The sequence below is a fragment of the Phodopus roborovskii genome, unplaced genomic scaffold, assembly GCF_943737965.1.
Source record: "Phodopus roborovskii unplaced genomic scaffold, PHOROB, whole genome shotgun sequence".
NCBI lineage: Eukaryota > Metazoa > Chordata > Mammalia > Rodentia > Cricetidae > Phodopus > Phodopus roborovskii.
Genome location: NW_026125295.1, coordinates 30,339,917 through 30,364,847, shown reverse-complemented (window position 1 = coordinate 30,364,847; position 24,931 = coordinate 30,339,917). Strand labels below are relative to the sequence as shown.

Genomic DNA, 24,931 nt, shown 5'->3' with positions numbered 1-24,931 from the left:
TTGTGTAGCATGAGGGAACCAGGGACAGTTCACCCAAAAAGGCCTACTTTTTCCAGACTGGCCCCCTACCTAAGTAAGCTGTGCTAGCAGCTAGAGACCAAGCATATGAGGACCATTTCAGTCTCAAGCCGTAACTTGTTTATAGCAAGCTTTTCCATCTTGGACAGGGTATTCTCTATAGGCTGACCTACTGCAATCTCCCCAATAGCTGACACTACAGATACCAGATCGATATATCTCAAATTCCAAAACTACCTAAATATAGCCATCTTGCAGTTTACCAGTTCGTTGCGGTTTTTCCCTTGTGTTTTATAAGTCTAGGAATTAACTGTTGCTTCTACTTCGTTAAGGCAAGGGCTTCTGTTTGTGCTGCTAGATGGCTTGCAAGCTTCCAAGCCATTTTCATTCTCCCATCTCGATCTCCACCTTCTCTGTATAGAAGACACTGGGATTACAGTGTTATGCTCTAGGGATCCAATTTGGGTCACTGGGCTTTCATGGGTAGCATCATTATCCTCCACACCACCTCCCCAGCCCCGTCTTACCAATAAGCCTGTTTTGTGAACAAGTACAAATAAAGCCAGGCAGTGGTGGCACACCTTTAGTCCCAGCACTCAGGAGGCAGAGACAGGCAGGTATTTGAGTCTGATGTCAGCATGGTCCACAGAGTGAGTTCCAGGACAGTCAGAAATACAAAGAGAAGCCTGTCTTAAAAAACAAACAGAAGGGAAAGGTCTTACTTGACCAGGATGGCTCCCTCCCTTTGACTTCCAAGCACTAGGATTACAGGTGTTTATTTTTAATAGTTAAAAGAAAAAAAAAGTCATGAAACAAAAAGGCTCAAGTATAGCTGCTCTTATAGAAAAATTAAATGACTCAGAATAACCATCTTGACTGAGCAAAAACACAGCAGTACATTAGGGATCATCAGGAAAAAAACTAACTTGTGTTCAACTCCCAGAACCCACGTGCAAGGTGGAAGAAGTTAACACTCTTAAAAAATTGTCCTCTAGCATCCACATGTGCAACATGGCAAGCTCTCTGTCTCATACAGCTCTACCATTATTGAAAACAATACTCTACAGGCATTAGAATACAGAAAAACAAAAACCCATCACCCTATCATCTTTGCACGGACCAAATAAACAGGCAGGTTTATTCTCCACTGTGTGTTAGGGATTGAACCCAAGAATCAAGTGAACTAATCAAATACAGTTAAGAGGACCATGAATACACACCATTTATTCTCACTCAAACCCTCTTATGCTTGTGTCTCTTGCTACCTGAACCCTTGCCAGTATGCTGTATCTATGTCCAAATCCAATCCCTCTGGGATCTCTATTAAAGGTTAACAATGTTGCCCTTCACAAATATCCTAACTGCAAAATTTGTGCTCATTTTTAGCTCATTTCTCACAGAAACTCCTTACAAAAAATCACTACCAGAAAAGTTTTCACACAGCAAAAATTACCCACTGCTCAAAATTACCAAGGGTCTGAGTGAAAGAGGGCACTATCATGTGGACATCTATCCTTTTATGGCTAGGAATCAAGATGTCAAATTTCTACAACCAACAGTTTACTCTACACCAAAGCAAGCTTTTCATTCCATAAAGATCAACCAGGAAATTAAACAGTCTCCTGAACAATCAATATCTAATCACAAATATACAATGTGCCAAGGTTTTGATAACACAGCCACACAATCTCTTGAAATTTAAAGAAAAAAATTTATTGAAGATCTGAAAAACAACTCCTACAAGATTGACTTTTCCATAAAACTGTAGCTACAGGATGCATTGCGTCTATCATGTTAAAACGTGCATTAGACACAAATACAAAAACCATGAAACAAGCCACCATTCTTTAACAATTAAGCAAAGATAAAATGCCTAAAGAACAACATGGATGACTTGCAAAGGATGGGCTCTTTAAGCACCATTTAAAAAAAAAAAAAAAGAGCACAGATGGATGAGTGTTCAGTTATATACACTGAAGTGAACCTTTGGCACTAGGAATCAGAGCATTTTGTCATAGAGCATTAACACATATTATAAAAGTGCGTAGTGTCAAAGGAACAGAACCACCAGCATTCAAAAGCAGCTTTGTCAACTAGGCAATAAACACTCTACAGCATGTCTCTGTTGTCCGTCACTGAATACACTGGTAGAAACTTTGAAATGAAAAGAAAGAATTAAAGGAGCACTGACTCCTTTTATTTTCTCTGTTTAAAATCAAACAGAAAACAAACATCAATTCTGTTATACACTAACGGTCTTCAAAGTACATTATTTGTACAAGAGAAGGACTAAGAACCAAACTGTTTACAGAGACCCAAGCACGAGCGAGAGAACACGCCCCTCACACGGCCTTCCGATGGTATTCAGGAGGAGCCACTTCGTAATCACTGGCACTGAACAAAGTTGCAGAATTCTTCGCCAGATACCTAAAAAAAAAAAAAAAAAAAAAAAAAAAATTAACTCACTATAAAAACGTTAAGTTACACTGACACTAACTATACAGTGATGCATGGATCACTGTGTCCTCGAGAAACCACATCACTACAATCCAAACCAGATTATATAGCAGACAAAGATGCATTAGTGCCCAGAAACTCTCTTCTGAAACAAGAACAACCTGAAGGGAATTTGCAAACAGCTGTCATTATTATAAAGCAGTACATTCTAAACAATAATATTCATTTTCTTTAACCTTTTCAACACTGTTCAATTCCATACAAGGTAGTCTATGAACACTTTTCAAGTTCAAACCTGAAATAAAGGCATGTCAAATAGTAGTTAGTGCATTTCTGTATTATCAAAGAAATTGGAATCCGGAGAAAATATTTACGACTGTTAGAAAAAAAAAAAAAAAAGGGGGGGGGGGGCTACAAGTAACTCCAGATCCTTCCTCCAAGAAGTAATTCACAGTAACCATGGTCCATATTCTGAAAAGTCCAGTCTTTTCAAATTGAAATGTTTCTCTCCAAACAAAAAACAGACTACCACCTGTTACTACACCTGATTTCTTCTCCATTCTGAGTTAACCTATCATTTTCAAAAGCTGCTTGGTTTTAAGTTCTTCTCTATTATAAAAACACCCTCCAACGTGTTATAAGCTAGAACTGCCTCTTCCCATTTCTTCAATCTTTTAAACTTAACGACTTTGACAAAAAAGATGTTTGTGGTTAACTTATATTTGTATTATTTCACTGCTATTTCTAAGCCCTTTATTTAGCCCTTAAAAGTTTATCTTTCTACTCTCTAATACAGGTAACTCTAAGTTTACAAAATTAACCTACAGTGTTTTCACTGTCTTAATAGCTTGGAGACTTAATCACTCCATCATTTCCCATACATAACCTATATGGTTACTCTCCCACCATCTATGTGATTCCCATATATACTATTTATATTGTTCTAGTGCCTTATTGATATCTGTACAAATATAATGCCCATTTTAGTAATTATCACAATCTCTCCTTTCATACATGAATTTTAAGTAACCACCCAATTGTTTGTGATTTCAATTAAACTTACTTGAGGAAATCATGTAGATAGTTCAGTAATAAAGCAAGGCTTTTCTCATCCAGAGGTGTATAGGCCAACATCGCTCCAATTCGCACTATTTAACAAAATAATTCAGTTAAAGTTATATCTAAGGCAGCACTATAACCATACACATTAACTATTTAAGAAGTAAATGGGTTGTCACAGATTTCATAAAACTAAATGATCATATGTGTATGTATAGGTGCATGCATGTATGTATGTATATCTTGTAAGCTAAGGACAACTTTGAATGTCTTTCCTCATGTACCATCCACTGGACTGGAGAAGACAGTGAGAACCCAAGATGCCCACATCCACCTCCACAGCACTGGATCATAAGTATCCACCCATTACACCCAGCTTTATGTGAGGTTCAGGGCACAAGTATCCACCCATTATACCCAATTTTATGTGAGGTTCAGGGCTGAGGGATTCCTCACACTTGGAATTTTATAGACTGAGCTATTGCCCCAGGCTTGATTTTTCAAAATTCTTTCTCAAAAAGAGATTTGGCTATTTAAAACTTTAAGATCGTAAAGAAAAATTCCAGTGGAAACTATCATGTTTTGAAAAGTTATTTTACCTTCCCTTCATTTAGCAAAGACCCCCCAAAAAAAAATTATTGAAGGCTTAAGAAGAGGGGAGGAAGATAAAATCTTGTTTCTAAAGTCTTATTACCAAACAATCTCAGTAAATGTGGTGCTCCATACACCTGGGACATGGGTGCATCAGGGTGATCTGCAAGAATCTCAGCATACTGCGGTCTCTCAAATTTGTAGAGCAGCTGAGTGCCCAGCATTACATTGAAGTACTCCTTTATCCCTGCCACAACCTCATTGACAGCATACTCCCTGATAAAAGAACAACATTACTTTCAAAATATTTCCTTTCTTGAAAGCATGTATAAAAGTTAAAAAACTATGGCTAAGACATTTTTAACAAGTAAAATCAAATTCAAACTTACTGCAATAAAGCTCTTGGAAAACTACAGCTTTCCAAATAGCAAAATCTTTAACGACAATGTAAAAACCTATAGCATAGCCACAATTATACCTAAGAGTACTTAAATACTTTGCATGTATTCAAAAGGGTGTGTTCTTACTTATTATCTGTATTGCCTCGAGATTTCTTATAATTTGCATAATCCTCCAAAATGGAATCCACATTCTTCTTTGCAGGAAGATAAAAAAGCTAAGGGAAAAAAATTTTGAATATGAATGTTTAGAAAGAAAAGCCCAAGAAATGTGCTCAAGATCAAATACTATATAACTTCAAATTCCAACTATGTCTAAATCTCAAATCTCATGAACCCTCAAGCAACCACTATTATTCTCATCTCCTTCACTCCCACTAAACTTGTCACTTGTCAAACAGTTTATGGAGTTCCTAAATCTGGATTTAGGCAACCCAACTCTGTGACATTCCTAAGTCATGAAAGCAGTTTCTTAAGAGTTTAAACTTTCAGTGGGGAAGAGAGAGGCTCAGAAAGCTGAAACTTGAAAAGATCCACGGGACCCTTCCAGGCAGCTAAGCTGTTGCTCCAGGGATACAACTTTCACACGCAGCTTTAAGATTCAATTAGGGGTGGGCTTTTCAGTAGTACACCTATTTTTGAATTGCTCACATTTCTGCAAGCAATCCATCATTCATGTTCTGTAAACCCCAAAGCCTCACACTGGCTTGCCAAACTGGCCTGATGTTGGCATCTGTTCTCTCTTAACATGGGGGAAAAATTATTCAACATCTTACAAATGAGTAACTAACCCTAGGATCAATTAGCAGGTATGTTATATGCTTTCTACTATATTCCATTATCAGGACATGAATAAATAAATATGCTCTATCAACAGCAACATTAAGATGAAAAATATATGTTTCTCTATTGTTTTTTTTTTTTGAAACAGTCCTGCTCCAGCAACCTCCAACTTTCTTTTTGTTGTTGTTGTTAAAGACATGGTTTCTTTGCATTGCTTTGGTGCCTATCCTGGAACTCACTCAGTAGACCATGATGGTCTAGAAATCAGAGATCTGCCTGCCTCTGCCTCCCAAGTGCTGGGACTAATGGCATGTTCCACCTGTACCCAGCTTCCTCCAACTTTCTTAATCACCATAACCTAATAAAATTTTAAGGGACTGGAGAGATGGTTCAGCAATTAAGAGCATTAGAGGGCCTGGGTTCAAGTCCCAGCAACACACATGGTAGCTAACCATCTGGAACTCCAGTTCCAGGAGATCCAATACCCTCTTCTGGTCTCCACAGGCACTACACACAGGCCATGCCATGCAGACACACATACAGGCAAAACAAACAAGCAAACAAAAACCACCCCACTATACATAGATAGATATAGATAGAAATACACTTTAAAACACTCCAGTCATAAAACGTCAGGCCTCTTTATCTTTTTGTCAAATATAACCATACAACTGTGTAGTTTTCAAGTTACCTACCTGTTTTTGTCTAGTGATCAAGTCCCAGTCATCCACAAGCCATGGTTTCAGCTCTTCAGGGATCTTTACTTTAACTTCAACTCTGTTCATGAATGTTTCTTCCTAAATATAAAAAGGGAAGATACTGTGAACTTTTCCTGCTTAATAGTAACTCCTCTTTTGACCTTCAGACACCGGGTATATACTAATTCCTTGTCACTGAAAAAAAAAACAAAAACAAAAACAAACAAACAAAAAAAAAAAAAAACAAAAACAATACATGAAATCATACAGCCAGGAGAAAAGAATATGTTCTTGAGTTATAATGGCCCTTACTGCATTTTCTCTTCTGATAAATGGGAGTGTCCTGAATTAACTTCACATTTACTGTTGATACTCAAAATGATTACCCCAAACCCGGCTCTATTCCCTTCCCATCTCCCTCTGATACATGGACTTACTAGTATTCAGCTCTGGCTGTCTTGGAACTCACAAACAGACCAGATATGCTATCTCTGCCTCCTGAGGGCTAGGATTAAAGGCATGTACCACCATGCGCAGCTAACATGGCTATCTTCAAAGACACTTTTTTGTTTTGAGTTACTACTAGACAAGGACTTTCATAGCATGTGTCCCCATCATTTTCCAAATCTGAAACATGAGGCTCTCCTATCTCAAACACTAACAGCAGTAAGGAAGGGAGTAGGGAAATAAAGGAAAAGGGCAGAAAACTCACATTTTCAACAGTAGGATCTACCCGGGCTCTTTTCTTCCTAGGAGGCTGAGGTGTCTCACTGGTACTGCCACCATCTCCATTTCCAGGTGCTACAAAATGTGTATGGAAGTGGGGTGGTATTGGTTAACTAAAAGTCTTCACAGTAAAGTGTCTTGATTTAAGTTATTTTCTCCATTATAGATGTTTCATAAATCCAACTTAAAGAATCATATTTCTACCAAAAAAAAACTCACCTTACTGATCATTTAAGAAGTATTTAGTAACATTTAAAAAGTTATTTTACTGGGAGAATCATTAAGACTAAAGCAGGTAGGTGGAAACAATAAACCACATACATATTAAATGTCAGTTTAAAGTGGTGAACTCACAATCTAAATGTTATAAAGAATAGATCATTTTAAGAAAGTCTATACTCTTACTTTTCTGCTTGTTCTTTTTTGTTTTCCTGAAAAGAGAAGAAAACAATAATTACTCCTAGAAACTGTTTCAACTCTTATGAAAAGTAAATTAATTCAGAGAAAAAAAAAATGGCCCATCAAAATTCCCAACGACTATTTTTAAGTTTGCCTCCCAAAATACTTATTTTTAGATTTAAAACAACATCATCATCATCATCATCACTGAGACAAGGTCTCATTGTGTAGCTCTGGCTGTCCTGGAACTATGTAGACCAAAGATCAAACTCAAGAGATCCACCTAGCCTCTGGGGAACCTGCATACTTTAAAATACATACCCACACATACACATTGTTTAAAAATTGTAAAAACCAACAGCAACAAAAGGGCTGAGTGTGGTAGTGCATACTTTTAACCCCAACATTGGGGAAGCAGAGGCAGACAGATCTCTTGAGTATGAGTTTGTCTTTAAAACACAAAACAAAAACAAAAACCTGGCCAAATTTAAGTTTTCCTTTACTTCATGAAGTTGAAGCTTAAAATAGGAAAGATTTGAAGACAGTATCTCCAAAACTATTATCCAAAAACTTTACTTGTATGTGCATGCCAATGATTCACAGGAATCAAAGAAACTAGTTCTTTTAAAACTTTACACACAAGCTCTGTGGCATAAAATGGTAACCAATGCCAAGACTATCAATAAACTAAAACCACTCATTCTAATGATTTCTACTAGTAAGGATTCCCACCAAATGGTCTTCTCATTGTATTACATGCAAAAGTTAGTTCCTCAAATTGTACAGTACGAGTCACACAATACATTGCTAGTGTTCTGTCTGCATTTTAATTCTAAAACTTATGAGTACATATTCTCAAAATGTAACTGTTAAAAGTTCTATTTAGGGGGACTGGAGATATGACTCAGTCATTAAGAACACTGGCTGCTTTTCCAGACGACCTGGGTTCTATAGCCAGAACCCACGTGGTAGCTAACACTGTCTTATTAATTCCAATTCCAGCCAATCCCTTTTCAGGAACCCATGTGGTACACAGACATACATACAGGCAAAACACTCAGGAACCTGGGGGGGGAAGAGGGGGGGAGAGGGAGGGAGGGAGGGAAGGAGGGAGGGAGGGAGAGAGAGAGAGAGAGAGAGAGAGAGAGAGAGAGAGAGAGAGAGAGAGAGAGAGAGATCCAGAAGGGAAGGATTATAGACAGTTTAAAAAATAAAACAAAACACGTCCAGGCATGAACTCCTTTAAAACCAGCACTCAGGAGGCAGAGGAAGGCAGATCTCCATGAATCCAAGGCCAGCCTGATCAACATAGTGAGTTCCAGGCCAGCCAGAGCTATTATAATGAAGCCCTGCCTCAAAAAAAAAAAAAAAAAAAACCAAAAATATTCAAAAGACAGTGTTTTACCCTGCATGAATGAGCAATACTGTTCCCAGAAATGTGCCAAGGGCACAAAAGTGATGACCATTTTCTGACTGGATTTAAAGCCTGCTCAATAGGAGAGTATTCATGCCTGCTTATTGTAAACCTGGTCAAAAGCCCATGCAGGAATGGCTGGGGGGGGGGGGGGTGTCATAGGTCCTACAGAGAAATTACTGCTTTGCTAAATGGCTGTTATGCTTATACTAAAAGTATAAGAGGGTCCAGAACACATGTAGAGGCAGGAGGACAAGGAGAACTGTGAGGTGCTGGCTTCTGGGCATTGCATGGCTGCTGCACTTGCACTAGAAACCACATTACCTACACAAGGCAACATTCTAACATGGATAGAAGAGGAACCCATGAGAAGCTACTGGCACTTTATGGTTGCTGGGGAAGAATGAGCCATTTTTCTTTAGGGGCATGTATGGCCACTGGTAGGTGGCCCATGCTCCAGTAAGTGGCTCTACCTATAGCCACAAACATAAAACTAGCAGTAACTACAGGCATTACATTTTTTAAAAAGGACATCAGCTTTGGCAAGAGAACAGCAGGAAAGGGGAGTGTTTAGGGTTTAAATGGGAAAGTGGTGGGGTGGATGATTAAAATACACTGTACACATCTATGAAATTCTCAGAAAGTTTTTCTTCTTTAAAGAGCCTTAATCCAGAGTACTATTATAGCAACTCCTTTTGGAAGTCTCTTCCCCTAACATAAGGAAATGTTTTTCTACTTCTTAGTGAGCCTACTTACCCTTCAAATAATGATAGTTATAGCCTATGTTTTTGCATTACTAATCTTTAGGACCACATATTAGGTCATCATTTCCAATGCCACTTTCAGGTACATAACCTTCTAGAGATACAATATTAGTACATGACTTTCATACTATGGGCTGGTTGCCCAGAAGCCTTACAATGCAGAGTTAACAAGTTATACTTTTATTCTTATTCTCATTTTTATATATGTATTTTTAGCACTACTGGAAAAGTAACCTTTGCCAAAATAATTATGAAAACTTGTGACTACCTGACAATTCAATACTACCTTCCTAAGAGAAAACCTGTGTTGTGTGTGTATACACATATAACTTCAAACCTGAGGGCTATAAAAAGCAAGTACTGCCGTTGAATTGCATACTAAAACAATTTATTTTAATGTTGCATATATTTTAGTGCAAGGGATGAAGCTAAAAGCAGTTAATGTGCATTTCAAGTTACTTTAACAACCTGATATCTGAGAAACAATTTTCACCAACACTTTTAAAAGCTCCCATTAGAAACAAAATATCATCAGCAATATAAATTTGAATTATACTTATAATAATGAAATGCTTAAACAAAGGGTATCTTACACTTCGACATTTTTCTGTTGAAGACCAGATGTCTTCTTTCCTGGAGCAGCCCCTCTCATCTTGCCCTCTGCATACTGTTCCCTTCAAAAATAATATCAGAAAGTTACTTATATGACAAACAGCAAATTGTGCCTGTTTGACTCCATCTAGAATTTGTATTAAAACTGAAGTTCACAGCCAGACCTAATGCCAGCACTTGAAAGACAGAAGCAGATATATCCCTGTGAGGTCAAGACCAACAAGAGCTTGTACAGTGAGACCCTGACTCAGAAAAATTTAAAAACTTATCTGTTAGTAAGTAGACTTTCAGAATGCTCCAAAGTATCCATGTTGTACAGATTCACTCTACTACAAAACTAAGTGCTTAAAATAAGTAACACAGAAAGTCTGAAAATGGAACTGGAGAGATGGCTCAGAGGTTAAGAGCACTGACTGCTCTTCCAGAGGACCCAACTTCAATTTCCAGCACTCACATGGCACCTCACAGCTGTCTATAACTCCACTTCCAGTGGACAGAGCACATATGTAGACTTACATGTAGGTAAAACACCAATACACGTAATAATTTAAAAAAAAGAAAAAAGAACACTGGCCACTCTTCCAGAAGTCCCAAATTCCCAGGACCCATATGGCTGATCACTACTATATATAACTGCAGTCCCATGGGATCTGATGCCCTCTTCTGGTGTACATACATGCAGACAAAACACCCACATACATAAATTACAAAAAGCCTGAAATATTTCCCCCTAGATTCAGGAACAAAAATTAAAATTTAAAAATTGAGGTCCCAAGATGGGTAGCAGTGGTACATGCATTTAATTACTTGGAAGGCAGGTGGATCTCTGAGTTGGAGGCCAGCCTGGTCTACAGAGCTAGTTCCAGAACAGCCAAGCCACAAAGAGAAACCCTGTCTAAAAACAAAATCAAAAACAGAAAAATCACCAATACTGAGGTCTCCAACTCCAAACCTACACATAAATAAGCACTGAGAGCTAAGATTTACAGAAATCAAGCCTAGGAAGATGGCTTAGAGGTTTAGAGTAATTCCCAGTCTTACAGAAGACATGGATGTGATTCCCAGCACCCACATGGTGGTGGCCCACAACCATCCATAACTCCAGAGAATATGACTCTTTCTTCTGGTCTCCTCAGGTATCAGGGACACAGCCATAGATACACACAGCAAAACACTCATATATTAAAAATAAGTAAGCCAAAAACAGGTTTTAAAGGTATACAGAAATCAGAAGATTCAAGAAACTAAGCAGGAAGCCAGAGAACTGGTAAAAAGTAGGTGTTGCCAATCCCACTGACCAGAGTTCAATACCCTGGACCCTAAATGATAGAAGTGACTCCAACCTCCACAATCTCATCATGGCATACCCCCGCTCACACACAAAATAAATGAAAGCAAAAATTTATTTTTCTGTTACTAAAATTAAAGTCCATATAGTACAAAGTACAAATTGATTAACATATGCTCTTAGAGACTGAAAATTCCAGTGCTATACCTGACTGGGAATTTACTAACATCCCAATGTTTTCTTTTAATGTAACTGCATGCTATAATTTTCATTTTTAAAATAATTTATCTGTAAAATGCAATTGAAATTAACTACCCAAAAATAATTTGTGTCCTTTTCCTCAACATTATTTTCAGAGATGAATTTTGATGAGAACACCTCTTGTTTTTCGTTTCCCCATCAGTTAACTGTACCTTCCACAGCACCCAAGAAGAGGTAAAACAAGGTATTAATGAGTTTGCACTTACCATTTCCAATACTATATTTCTACTAAGTTCTAAAGACAGACTCAAAAATGACAAGATATTTTTTGCCCAAAAAAATATGTAATACATAATTACTTAAATCATACTTTTACCACAAGAACTAGCAAGAACCAAGAATCATTGTATCAAAAGCAGAGAGGGAGACACCAACATTACCACATTCTGCTTATTCCAAAACTCCTTTCTCAAAATAAACTTACTGATTGGCTTTCTGAAGTTCTCGCTGTTTCTGCAAATTGGTGTCCACATATTTGAGTACTCTGCTTTCTGGAACCCATTCATCCCAACTGAAAAATACAAGTTACAACAACAATGAATAAATTTTTAATATAGTTCAGGCTCTCTTCCAATTAACTTTTAAAGATCTAACAACTAAAACTGTGGAATTCCTTGAAGTGTTTGTTCCTTTAACATCTAGTTGCATGTGTATACATACAAGGCATGTTACAGAATATGTGTGGAGGTCAGAAAACAACTTCTGGGAGTCAATTCTTTCACCATGTAGGTCCTGGGCATCCAACCTGGTTCTTCATCCTTGGAGGCAACTACCTTTACCCACGAACCATTCTGTCAACCCTAGCTTTTTTGAGACTTTAAAAAAAAAACCCTCCAATTTGGCCTTGAATCCACACTAATTCTCCTGCCTCAGTGTCGCAAATTCTGTAATTACAGTCATGCTCAAAGCATGCCCAGACTTTTCTGAAATAATGTAATAAACTGGCAACGCAAATCCATTCTCAAAAGAAATATCTAAGCAAAATGTGTTATAGTAAGAAGCAGCATTCCAAATACAGGTATGTACATTATTCAAATCATTTTAAATGGTCTAAGAGTAAGTCATTGGAGAGTCTCTAAGCCATTAGCCTTTCAGAATTATAGTACTATCTTAAGTTACACAGCTCACATATGCTAAAGGTGCACCAGGAACACACAATGGTCTACAATAATCACCACCTAGATAACTAGACTAAGTTTGTACATTAAAGGCTTGCAGTTTTGTTTTTGTTTTTTTAGATTACCCATTGTTCACTTTCATCTACTCAAAGTAAGCATTCCAATTTCTAAGGATAATCAGAAGCTTTCTACAAACTCAGGTATTTGGCTTTTAACAAAACAAGGTTTTTGCTTTTATGTATGGGAAAACATATATGGTATGTTGAACTTTTTAAGCAAACTAATCTGAGCACAATTAAGTCTTTTCTCCTGCTGACGGAGCTCCATTAGTGACACAATCAGGTGTATTCCTGAGGCAGTCTTTTACTTAACGAATCCCACCTCTGACCTCTTATCGAGTATAGCCAAAAGGAAAACTAATAAATAAAAAACATTCTTCAACATGATTTCCTAAAGAAAACTTTAAAACATGCATTTACCTAGAGGTCAGGAGGGGGTGGTGTACTGAGGGAGCTCCTTCAGGAACAGGAAAAAGGGCTACAATATCCTCACGTGTCTTCAAAGATTTTTCAGAGCGCCTGGGCCTCACAGCACTTCTGATACAGACAGCATAGTACAAAGTAATCTCAGTAACTATGTGCAGAATTTAGCTTAAGCTTTATCAAGATTCATTTACAAATGGAATAGTTTAATGTCTGTGTCAACAAATTCCAGTAAGATTTTTGAAAATTTAGAAGTATCTTAGTATCTACTGTGATTTTTTTGAATGTGTATTTTAAACTAATGTCTTAAAGAAATTCCACTTTGAAATTGGAATTTTGCTGTACCAGTGTGTTTAGGTGTCCTACAGCAGGGCATAGTGGTAAACACCTTTAATCCCAGCACTCTAGATGTAGGAGGCAGATCTCAGTTCCAGGCCAGCTTGGTCTACACACCAAGCTCCAGACAGCCAAGGCTACGCATTAAGATCCTGTCTCTAAATAAATAAATAAATAAATAAATAAATGTCTTCCAAACTTTCTTTTTTGGGGGGAGTAGGAAGGGTAGGGTTGGTTGGGTACTGGAGATTGAGCCAGGGTTCCATGCATGCTGGGCAAGAAAGACCTCTACCACTGAAACCATATCCCTACCCATTAAGTTCCTTCAGAAAAAAACAAACTACATCCCCTCACCTAAAACTAAAAATTATGAACTTTTAACTGCTTTAAAGCCTTAGTAATTCCTTCCCCTCAGATATAAACCACAACCAAGTAAGCATTCTGACCAACAACCAATTACCAAGTCATTCCAAGCGCTTATAAGCAAAGAGCTGAAAATCCTTACTGAAACTGAGAAAACAAAATGGACAATGATCTTTATTCTGAGGAATCTCTACTAGACTAATAACTGAGGGCCACTCTAATTGTTATTGATCAAGTATGTAACTTACAGTATGTTCCAAAGAGGTTGTGACTAATACCAAAAGTCAAATCCCCAGACAAAATTGAATACATACACAACATTGACTGGCATTTAAAAAAACACTCCTCTCAAATGGTTTTGTTTCTCTATAACTAGATGTGGTGGTACAAGCCTATAATCTCAAGACTCACTAAGCAGGCAGATAGATTACTACAAGTTCCAGGATAGCCAAAGCTACACAACAAGACCCAGATTCAAAAAAATAAAAAGAAAATGAGAAATCATTTCTAAGTATATCCTAAAGGCTAAAAATGGCATATTTAGCAAATCGAATATAAAGATACCTAAGATAATTTTCCTCAGTACCCTGCAGAAAGTCATTAAAACTTATAATGTACTACCACTGCCCCCTTACCTCCCATGAGAACAAGATTTAAATAAAACTATACCACTTATTTCTGTCATAAACTACAATCCAACAAAGGAATCACTACTTTTTGAAAAAGTAAAAGCAGAAAACTGGAGGCTTTGGTTTTATAACTTACAGCAATATACAAAAAATAGTTAACATATACTCACAGCTACTGAAGTAAATTCCAAATCAAAGTGTGCAAGGGGAGGGGAAATACGCCCACTCCATGAATGTGTTTTCCTTTCAATGGTTTATATGGACTTTTAACTTTCCCATCCCCAATACGCATAAAGATCACATTCTACCTCCTGAAGGAAACAATCTATTACACACTTTATCTGGATATTAGCAAAATAGCAACATGTAAAATATAAGCCTCATAAACTAAAGACGAAATTCACTTTTCAGTTCTTTTTTTTTAATATGGATACTCCAGAAACCTTGACATGAAAGTCTGATTCCTAGATATTACAATCAACTTAAATCAAAATCCTTTTATTCATTCATTCATTCATTTTTTGGAGGCAAGGTCTTACTACATAGTTCTGGCTGACCTATAAGCAGAAGAGTTCAGACTGCTTCTGCCTGAAATGTGCTAGCACACCTAGCTCCAATTTCTTAATATAAGACTGGGATCATTCTGAAATAGTTATCTACTGATCATTATTAGAAATACTTTATTCACAAGTTATCAGAATATGCTTTCATGTAGTTTAAATTGTGGCCTTTCTACAATTATACTAACAGAATATGGAATAAGTTAAAAATTCTCACCTAAAAGCATTTACCTATTTGTAATAAGCTGAATTAACTGGTTGTCTTTTGGATAAAGAAGTATATATAAAAAGTTAGACCAAAATTATGGGACAGTAAACCTAACAGAAGAGGAAGTCTTCCTCTATACTGTTCCCACGTTAAAGAAGCACCAGATCCTGGATCAAGATAGACAAAGCATTAAGCATTACAAGATATCAAAGTAATTCCCAAATGGATAGTCCTTTGAAATGTCATCCTGAAGTACAAAACATCAATAACAAAAATTATTTAAAACTTCCCCTACTAACCTCGGTGTGGCAGCGTATGCGTTTAACCCTGAACTTGCGAGACAGGGGCAGGTGGGTCTCTGTGAGTTCGAGGCCAACCTGGTCTACACAAAGTGAATTCCAGGACAGACAGGCTTAACTGAGAAACCCTGCCTCAAGCACCCACCCCCAGTTCCCATAATATTAATAAGCCATTCAATTCCTGACACCAAAAAGGCCAGAATAACTTATTAGGTGCTGTTACATTTGAGTCTCAAAGAGACCACTACTGAGAAAACTCCAGTGACCACTAGAAAGTTATATTCTATAAAGAAGACTTCTATGCTGAGCCGCACACAGGAAACAACTTTCTGTTAACAGTGTTTCAAAACTTCATAAAACAGGTTTATAAACTGTCATTTCTAAAACATATTTTCCTCTTTTCTCCAACTAGTTTTGAGTTTAACTGCTGGAATAAGAAATATAAGTCATTTGGTTTATACTTAGGTCAAAATATTAAGATATGTCATTTAAAAAAAGTATGCTGACAAACCACTTATAATTCAACCAACCACTAATTCAACCAACCACTGGGCACTATAAAGTAAATGCAAGAAATATTCTCAAAAATCAAGTACATATATATAAAATGGTTGAGTTCTCCCTAATAAAGTTTCATTATACTAAAGATGACTATCCCTTGCTTCAATATATATAACAGGAGACAAAACGCTTTTAAAGCTCTAATACTCACTTTTTATTCCAACCACTGTAATGGATAAAGTATTTCACTTGTTTGTCCTTTATGGCAACCTTTACACACTGAAATAAAAAAGAAAAAAGTCTTTGGTATACACATAAATCTTAAAGACAAAAGCAAACTTGCATCCTAATGACAGATGTGCTCTTTTTAAATAATTAACTCTTGGCTGAATTATTTAGTACTGTAAAACTTTAATTAGAGTACTTTCAAGGACAGAGTTGTAGGTCAGTTTGAGTTTATAATCCTAGTGCTGAGAATATTTTTCTATATAAAGTTACAAAACTGCAATTTAGAAATAAACACAAAGCTGACAAACAGCATTAAAAAAAAGGTCACTAGCTAAACAAAATAAATTATTGGAGGAAAGTCACTATAGCAAGGGTTTTCACTGAAGGCAAACCAAACAACAGCTACTACATTTAAAAAGTTGTTCACCACCAAAATATTTTGCTGCCAGAGAAAAAACAGCCAGTTCAGATGCTTGCCAAAAGTTCATACAACAATGGAAAACATACAATACCTTTAAAAGAACTCACAGTTATAAAGACATATATTCAAAACATGAGCAGGAACATCATTTAATCAGAACTGTCTGGCACTATGTTAATATTTTCATACAAATACAAGCTTGCTATAAATGTACAGAAATCACTTTCAAGCAACTATGCCTTGTTATTTATATGTGAACGTGTGTGTGTGTGTGTGTGTGTGTGTGTGTGTGTGTGTATGTGTGTGTTTTTGTTGGTTTTCTGGACTGGGGACTGAACCAGTACCTCACTGTGGAAAGCAATTTATATCACTGAGCTTTGTCCCCTGCCGTCTTTACTACTTTGTGAGACAGGATCTCACTAAGGCCATTCTTGAGTTCTGTACCTCAAGTAATGTGTCTCAACTTCCCAAGTAGCCTGGTTCATAGACCTGTGTCACTCAGTTTATGTGTTTTCTTTTTTTTTGGGGGGGGGGGCGGCAAGACGAGGGGGGAGGTAGCAGTGGTGGTGGTAGGGGTAGTAGCAATAAGTAGTCTACCATGTAGCTAGCCAGCTGCCTTTGTGTTCAATTCTTAAATGCCTGCTCTGGCATCCTTTTAATTCCAGCACTGAGGAGGTAGAAGCAGGTCTATTTCTGTGAGTTCAAGACCACCCTGGTCTAAATAGTGAGCTTCAGGCCAGCTAGGGCTACAAAATCTGTCTCAAAAGTAATGTTTTGAAAAAACTTGTAATCCCAGTTCTCAGGCAGTCAGATTAAGATTTGGAATCTAGACTAGCTATGCACTGAAGTTAAGGACAAGCTGAGCTCTACAGGAAGATCCTATTTTTAAAAAAATAAAGGGTTGGGGTATAGAGCTCTTCTCTAGCAAACAAAAGGGCCCAGTTTTAAGCCCTAGTAGGGTCAAGGATGATGGGGCAACTTTTAATTTTCTGTGCTGGGCCAGGCATAACCCAGTGATAGGGAACAAGGCTAGAGTGTTTAAATCCCCAGGTTCAACACTAGAATGATACCAACAGCTCAATTCTGCCAAGTCATTAGAAATAAAATAATTTTAGACTGTACAATGCATTGTACAGGGTATGGAGATATAACTGCAGTGGAAGCTCTCTTCCAAGCATGCAAAGCCCTGGGTTTAATCCAGAGCACTGAAAACATTTTTAATTAATATAAAGATAAATGTATTTTACTATTATCTCTGGCTTTTTCCCCCTTCTCTTTAGTTTGAGACAGGGTCTCTGTCCTAACTATCCTAACTCACTCTATAGACCAGGCTGGCTTTGAACTCAGAGATCACCTGTCTCTGCCTACCTACTGCTAGGATTAAAAACACCACCACCAGGCATCTGAATTTAGAGTAAATTTTTATGTAACAGCACATGATGAAACAGGAAAAAAGAGCCTTATTCACTCAGGATTAAAATACCACTAAATTCAACAAACAGAAGTTAAATGTATATATGACAGCCAGAGCATGGTGGTTCACATCTGTATGAGACCTTGGCATGAGAAGATAAAGCTTGCTCTTAGTTCAAAGTCAGCCTGAGCTAGTGAAAATTCAAGTCTCAAAACCACCAAACACAAAAAGAAATACACACACACACACACTCGAGTGCACAGAGAAGTTAAATATCAACTGTTAAAAGCCAAGGATATGGTTCAGTGGATAACAGTGCTTGCCATATGATTCAGGTACTCCTATAATGAGATGTACCTATAATGAGATGGAAGACAGAGAAGAAAAGAATCCCAGGAAATCTGAAGGTCAGATAGAAGACACTGTCTCAAAGACAGAAGAGGAGGCTGGCACTTGAGGTTGTCCTCTGACTGCAACACTTTTGAGGTTTTACACATCTACATGCACAAATGTTTGCAAGCACACACAGCCAAGTGTAGCTCTGCTATTATTGTGTTATTAATTATAAAATGTCATTTGTTACAACCAACCACTAACCTTCACTGATCACTTAAATGCTATTTCCAACCAATGGGCCTTTACTGAGTTAGTTTAGAAAAATAAAAGAGTATCAATAGCTGAACCATCCGCCACCAAGCAAGCAGTAACAAACTCAAAATGAGATGGGAAGATTTATGAGCCTATGAAAAAGAGGAATCTTTACATATCCAGTAAGAAAATACTGTAATTTGATATTAAAAAGTCAAAGCTAGCCAACATTTTTGTCCACCTTCTCAAAAGAAAGCAGGTTCCATACCTTTGCTTCATAGAGAAGAGGCCCATGAAAGCACAGCACTCTCTCGCCTGTAAAAAATGGGGAGAGGGAGTCGGGTTAATTGTGAATCTTTTGTCATACAGAAAAATATGACTCCAAGAGCCACTGCACTTGATTATAGGAGTTGTAGGAAAAATGGTTAAGACTATTCACAGATCACAGATGCTTCAGAACTTTACCATATCCTTAATAGACCAACTTAATTTCTATTTACTTAAATAATATAATCACCTAATAGAATCTACTGTAGTTATTTATGTTTAGCATCCATAATTTTTAAAATGTTCTTCAAGTGTCTTTCAAGTTTAGACACTTGACTGATCTCTGCTTCCTTTTACTGAGTACCATACATTAAAATTTCCCATCAAGTACATGAGATGAATTTTAAGTTATCTTATCCATATCTGATTATTCCTCAGTATTCTAGAAGCTAGACTATTTTAATGAACATCAGACAGAATAATCCCAAACCTGGCAAATTACACCCAATGTTGACTCTACCATCAGCACTTGCAAATCCAAATAAAATCTGGCTAGAGTTAAGAGTTGAAGGGAGGGGGTGATTTCTGGACTCCGACTTTCACATGATACTGGAAGTTTATCCCACACATTATTTTCAGTCCACTTGCACATTGCAAGTAGACTCAAGATTCTAACAGGGTCCGCTGTGTGGTTATAAAATCTGTATCTACTAGTCCTACTGGCATGGCAGCACACACCTTTAATCCTAGTACCCAGGAGGCAAAGGCTGGTAATTTCTTGACCTCAAGGACAGTACATTTTATAGGCCAGCCAAGGCTACATGGTGAGACCCTCCCTCTCTGGATCTGAAGTGTGCCAAGCATTTCATATTAATAAAGGACACATAAAAGCAAATGTTTGTAACCTTTGCTGCAATTATATTGCACTTTTATTCCCATCAAACAGCAAGGAGAACCAGCTACTTGTGAAGCCTCAGAGGAGCCAGACAACACATGCAAAAGTGTAGTAATATACATGTAGTCCAACATCCATGGAACATAGAATGAAAGTGTGAAAGTAGAAGGGAAACAGATGCTGATCCTGTCCATGTCCTGGGATTTCATGCTTACTACCACATCTAATGAACCCAAGACTTTGTGTATGCTATGGAAGGAAGCACTCTTCCAACCCAGCTACGTACATCCTTAGCCCCTGAAGTGTTTTTTGAAACTATTATTACTCCTGAGCTACAACAAAGACCTCTATTGTTAGATTTCCAGAATAAGATCCAGTAACCTTAACATCAAGGTTCTCCATAAAATCTTGTACTTGAATAAGGATGGAAAATTTACCAGACAGTCCAGGGATAAAACCCAAATAAACGGGTAAAACATGCAGTAATATCACATCTGTAATTACTAATTTCACTCCAAGTTGACCTTTCATGCTACTCTAAAGTAATGTACCTTTTTAAAAATTAGCTGCTTCAGCTAAAAACCACACTGAGTAAGGCTCTTTGAATCCAAAAATATACATACATACATACAGCTAGCTGGTATGGATCAGGCTAACAAATGGAAGCAGATTCAGAAAAGGACAAATTACACAGCACAGTACTCCACCCTTACATTCATTCACTCTAGTCTCAAACTACAACAATCTGCCCTGGGCTGTCTTCCCACTAGCTTGTAATTATTTAAAACAACCCTCCAGGGGACTGAGATACAGTTCCATTCCTAGCACCCACACAAAAGCTCCCAAGTCCAGTTCCTGGGCACCAGTTCCTTCCGCACATAGCACACTGCAGGCAAGACACTTACACATAAAATAATGTAAGTACACACATGGATAGTCACCTGCTTTCACTACCACCATCTACAAAGATTTCAAAACAATCCCATTAACACACTAAATACTTTTCCTTTCCAGATGTTCACCGAGCTTTTATTATTTATCATGGGGAGGAGAGTAAGCATATGCACATGTGACACTCTGTACATATGTGGAGGTCTGAAGACAACTTGTGAGACAGTTTTCTACCTCTATCATGTGGGCCCCAGGAATCAGTCAATGTGGGTAAAGAGCATGCTATCTGGTCTTTTTATATGCAATTTTAAAAAAATGGCTATGTATTTTAGCTTGCACTTTTTTGTTTGGTTTTCTGAGACAAGTTGGTCATCCTCCTGCCTCTTCTTCTCTAAAACTGCTGTCATTTTAAATGTGTCACACCAAACTACACCTGGAAAGCACAGTTGAAAACTAATGGTTAAGAGCAGGGATTTACAAAGCTTTCATAACCTAGCCTTTGTTCTTACTCTTCTTCAATTACACCAACACCCTCTTTCTGGTTGCCTTCTTTCATCTCACTTGTCAACTTCTTCAGAAAGAAAGCACATCCTCAAAGACAGCCATTCTTGATTTCTAGTTCTTTTCAGACAGCAGTAAAATTTTTGTGCTGACAACCTGGAGAAGCCTATGAGCCTCTTAGCATGATTTAATACATAGAACACACCACATCACCAAGATAACCAACCGTTAGCAGAATCAGCAAGAGTACAGTGTACACCATCTTCCTGCGTTCGAAGGCCAGCTCAATGCCTTCAACAGTACCTAACTTCACTATTTTTTTGAGATGGTCCCTCGCTGTTAACTGTAGCTCACTATTGATCAGCAGGTTGGCTAACCAACAAGGTCAGTCCATCCACCTGTGCAGTCCCCATCCACCCAGCTGTAGCTCCGGCTGTCTTGTAAACAGGAAGACCAAGAGATTGACTGCCACTGCCTCTCGAGTGCTTTTAAAATGCAAGCTCAGGTCCTCACATTTGCCTCAAGAAGCACTCACTGGGCAACAATGCTCTCTCTCAGGCCCCCCATAACTATTTTAAATGTCACATTCTGTAACATCAAGGGAACTAACAAGATACGGGGAACAAGATTTAGCTGCTGCACTCTGAAGATTAAAGCAGGAGGATCAATATAATACCAGGGTTACATACAAGACTTACCTCCAAAACAACAAAAAACTTTCTAGAAAACACCTACCAAAATAACGAAGGGCTACAATTTTTCAAAATGGGAGAAAAATATTTAAGAGTCCCCATCAAAATAGTCCCTGGAATACCCTTAAATACAGTTAAGGCATTCAGGTTTGATGCTTAATTTTTTTTGTTTTATTGCCTAGCACCTTAATGGTTAAACAACCCTAAAAACAGTTACGCAGGCGTCTAGACTTCATGTACACAACAAGCACACACAGCCATGGCAATTGTTCCTCTTTATGCTTAGAGTTTTACTTCCTTTAGTGTACTATTAAACCACCTTAATAATTGAGTTATGAGAACTAAGTAACTGCTTTCCGCACTAAGTACCGTTAAACAGCAACACTTTTCTCAATCAAAGCCAATTTAAAAAAAAAAAAAAAAAAAAAAACACTAAGCTTTCAAGTCGCCATTAAATCCATCCCAAACTACTGCAACCAGTCAAGCAACTTCCTGTATTTAAAAATGCCGAGGCCAAGGACCTCTAGACGGAAACTTCCTGGGGTGGAGCTGCAATTGTTTTCCCGAGCAACTGCGCAGGAGAGCTCACAGGGACCCACAGGGACCCACAGGGACCCTGGCGCTGCGCTCCCGCGACAACAAAACCATGCCCTCAGGCACCAGCAAGCCTAGGCACTCGCTCGGGCGGCTCCCGGCTTTTCCGTCCCCACCCTTCCATCACTCGGAGGCAGAGGGAGGCAGAGGGAGGCGGGGGGGGGGGGGGCGGGCGTTCGTCTGCGAGTGGTCTCGGTGCCAGGGGGCGCTGCACCTAGCCCGGAGCTGCACCGAGCCGCGAGACGCCGGCAGCCATGATGGCGCGGCCATCTTGGCGCGGCCATCTTACAACGCACTTCTCCCGCCGCGGGGCGCGCAGCCCCAACTCCCGGTCCTCGAGCAGTAGGACTCCGCGGAACGCCGAGATAGCCCCGCAGTGCCAAGCAGCCTCCAGCCTCCAGCCCACAGCGGCGCACGCGGCCCGGGGCAGCGCGGCAGCGCGGGGATGGGCGGCCGCTGCTCCCCTCCCCCACGCCACATCACTTCCTAACCGTCGCCATGGCCAGCCGGCCGCCTCCCCACAATAGCTTTCCCCGCTCAGAAAAACAGACAGGCACCCAGGCCGTGCCACTCGCACGGGGATGCCTCGGGCCTGCCAGTGCCACAAAGCACGGGCGCCAGATGACGCACCGCAAGTCCCCTCCGCACCGCAAGTCCCCTCCGCAATGCGCCTCTCCCCCCCCCACAAAGCCCTGGCTGCAGTTTCCCCAGGCCGCGAGCCTGGCCGACCCCGACCCCCAAACCTCAGCCGCCCCAGCCAGCCCCCTCCCCTGCGCCGTCCCGTCCCTCCCCCCAAAGCCGCACACTCACCCTCCTGGAACTTGGGCTTCGGGTCCTGCTTGGGCGCCATTTATAAGTGATTCGCCGCCTCCTCCTTCTCCCACCACCCCCGACTACCGCCCCCTACTCTCTACCCCACCCAACCTAGCGTCAGAAGCGCCGTCGGGAGCAGCCAGCTCTACATCCTGGGCGCGATTTGCCAGCGCCGTCTGACCTCACAGCGCAGCGACCCTCGCAGCCGCCGCCTGGGCCAACGGCTGCCCGCCGCGCACGCACTCCTGCGCCCGTGCCGCCCCCGAGGCACGCCGGGAATAGTAGTTCCGCCCCGATTGACGCGAAGCCGGGTGGGGGAGGGGTGGGGGGGAGGGAGACGCCTTCCCTCCCCCTCCCGCCCCCCATCCCACTCCCCCGCCTGCCCCAGACCCCCGAGGATCCAGACCCCAGAGGCTTATTAAAACCCAGATTTGGTTTTCTGTCGGTGGAAAGGAGGAAGAAATAAGTGACGCACTGCCCGGCGATGAAAGGATGGAAAAGGCTCAGGGGTAGATGCTTGTATGCAAGATGAGGAGGCCACGAACACGAGAAGCGGACTGAGGACAGGACTGACTCTGCAGCCTGTGTTCCGCAGCATCATCCCGACTCGGCCTAGGAGAGCTTTGGAGGCCAGAGATGAAACTAGAGGCGAGCGGGAAGGAGGTCCGCTCCAAAAGCTTCCAGAAGCTTCGGTGTTTAGAAAGCCGTGCCCTGTTTACTGCGTCAGTGCCCATGACCATTTGTAGATTCCAGCTTCTGACTTCTGACTGAGTCCCACAGGAGGCAAACCTTGATTGATGCCAAAGTCAAGGGTTGTCCCATACCTGACCTCTCTGTACCCTTTTTGACATCTTATTCATTTTTTCTTGTTCTTTCTTTTCTTTCTTTCTTTCTTTCTTTCTTTCTCTTTTTTCTCACCTTGTTTCTTTGAGGTAGTTTACACAGTCTGAAAAAACAAAAGCAAAACCTTTCTTCACTTTGTTCCAAACTCCTTAGTGGACTCTGCTGTGAAATAACACTGTACCCACAGAATTACATGAATTGCATACAAAAGCTTAGAGCTGTTAACTAGGAGGTAAATTCCAAAATTCCTTCCACAGTCTGCAGCTATCTACCTACCCTAGGAAAGCCTTTGTGTCTCACTATAGAGCCCTGGCTGGCCTGAAACTGGTCATGTAGACTGGCCTGGCCTTGAACTCACAGAGATCTATCTACCTAACTCTGCCTCCTGACACCCTGCCTCTACTTTTCTGTTTTTTTCCAGACATGGTTTCTCTGTGTAGCTCTGCCTGTCCTGGAACTAAAATAAACCAAGCTAGCCTCAAACCCAAGAGATTTGTCTGACTCTGCCTCCTGAGTGCTGGGAATAGAGACATAGACCACTACACACACCCAGCTTCTGATTATTTTAAACTACTTTATAAATGGCTTCCTCTAGTTACATTTCAACCCACACTTAAGAAAATACCCGTTTTCCAACATTCTTGCCAAACATGGTATTTCCACTCTCTGATTTTCATACAACAGAGTGTGTTTTGCAAAAGAAGCAAGTTGCAAGAGTGAACATTTTTATCAGTGGGTTAGAAGTCTGGACAGTGTTTAACTGGGTGTCCAGGGAGGACAGAGGGAGATAGATAGGAAAGAGGCACTAAAGAATCCTGAG

The 24,931-nt window shown here is 39.7% G+C and overlaps 1 protein-coding gene across 3 annotated transcripts; it reads right to left on the bottom strand.

Moving 5' to 3' along the window:
• Positions 1-1,709: 1,709 nt before the first annotated feature.
• Positions 1,710-23,492, bottom strand: Morf4l1 (mortality factor 4 like 1). Of its 3 annotated transcripts, none has more exons than XM_051207335.1 (13): positions 23,266-23,492; positions 18,884-18,930; positions 16,176-16,243; positions 13,066-13,179; positions 11,893-11,979; positions 9,901-9,981; positions 7,136-7,161; positions 6,717-6,805; positions 6,002-6,103; positions 4,653-4,741; positions 4,229-4,401; positions 3,539-3,623; positions 1,710-2,445 (listed from the first exon to the last, which is right to left on the bottom strand). In XM_051207335.1, exons 1-13 carry the CDS (start codon positions 23,303-23,305, stop codon positions 2,361-2,363), a joined length of 1,086 nt encoding a protein of 361 aa, XP_051063292.1. In that variant the 5' UTR covers positions 23,306-23,492; the 3' UTR covers positions 1,710-2,360. The 3 variants fall into 3 exon arrangements, with proteins under 3 accessions (XP_051063292.1, XP_051063283.1, XP_051063300.1); XM_051207326.1 differs by having other exon boundaries at positions 13,066-13,182; positions 23,266-23,491; XM_051207343.1 differs by lacking the exon at positions 13,066-13,179 and having other exon boundaries at positions 23,266-23,481.
• Positions 23,493-24,931: the final 1,439 nt, after the last annotated feature.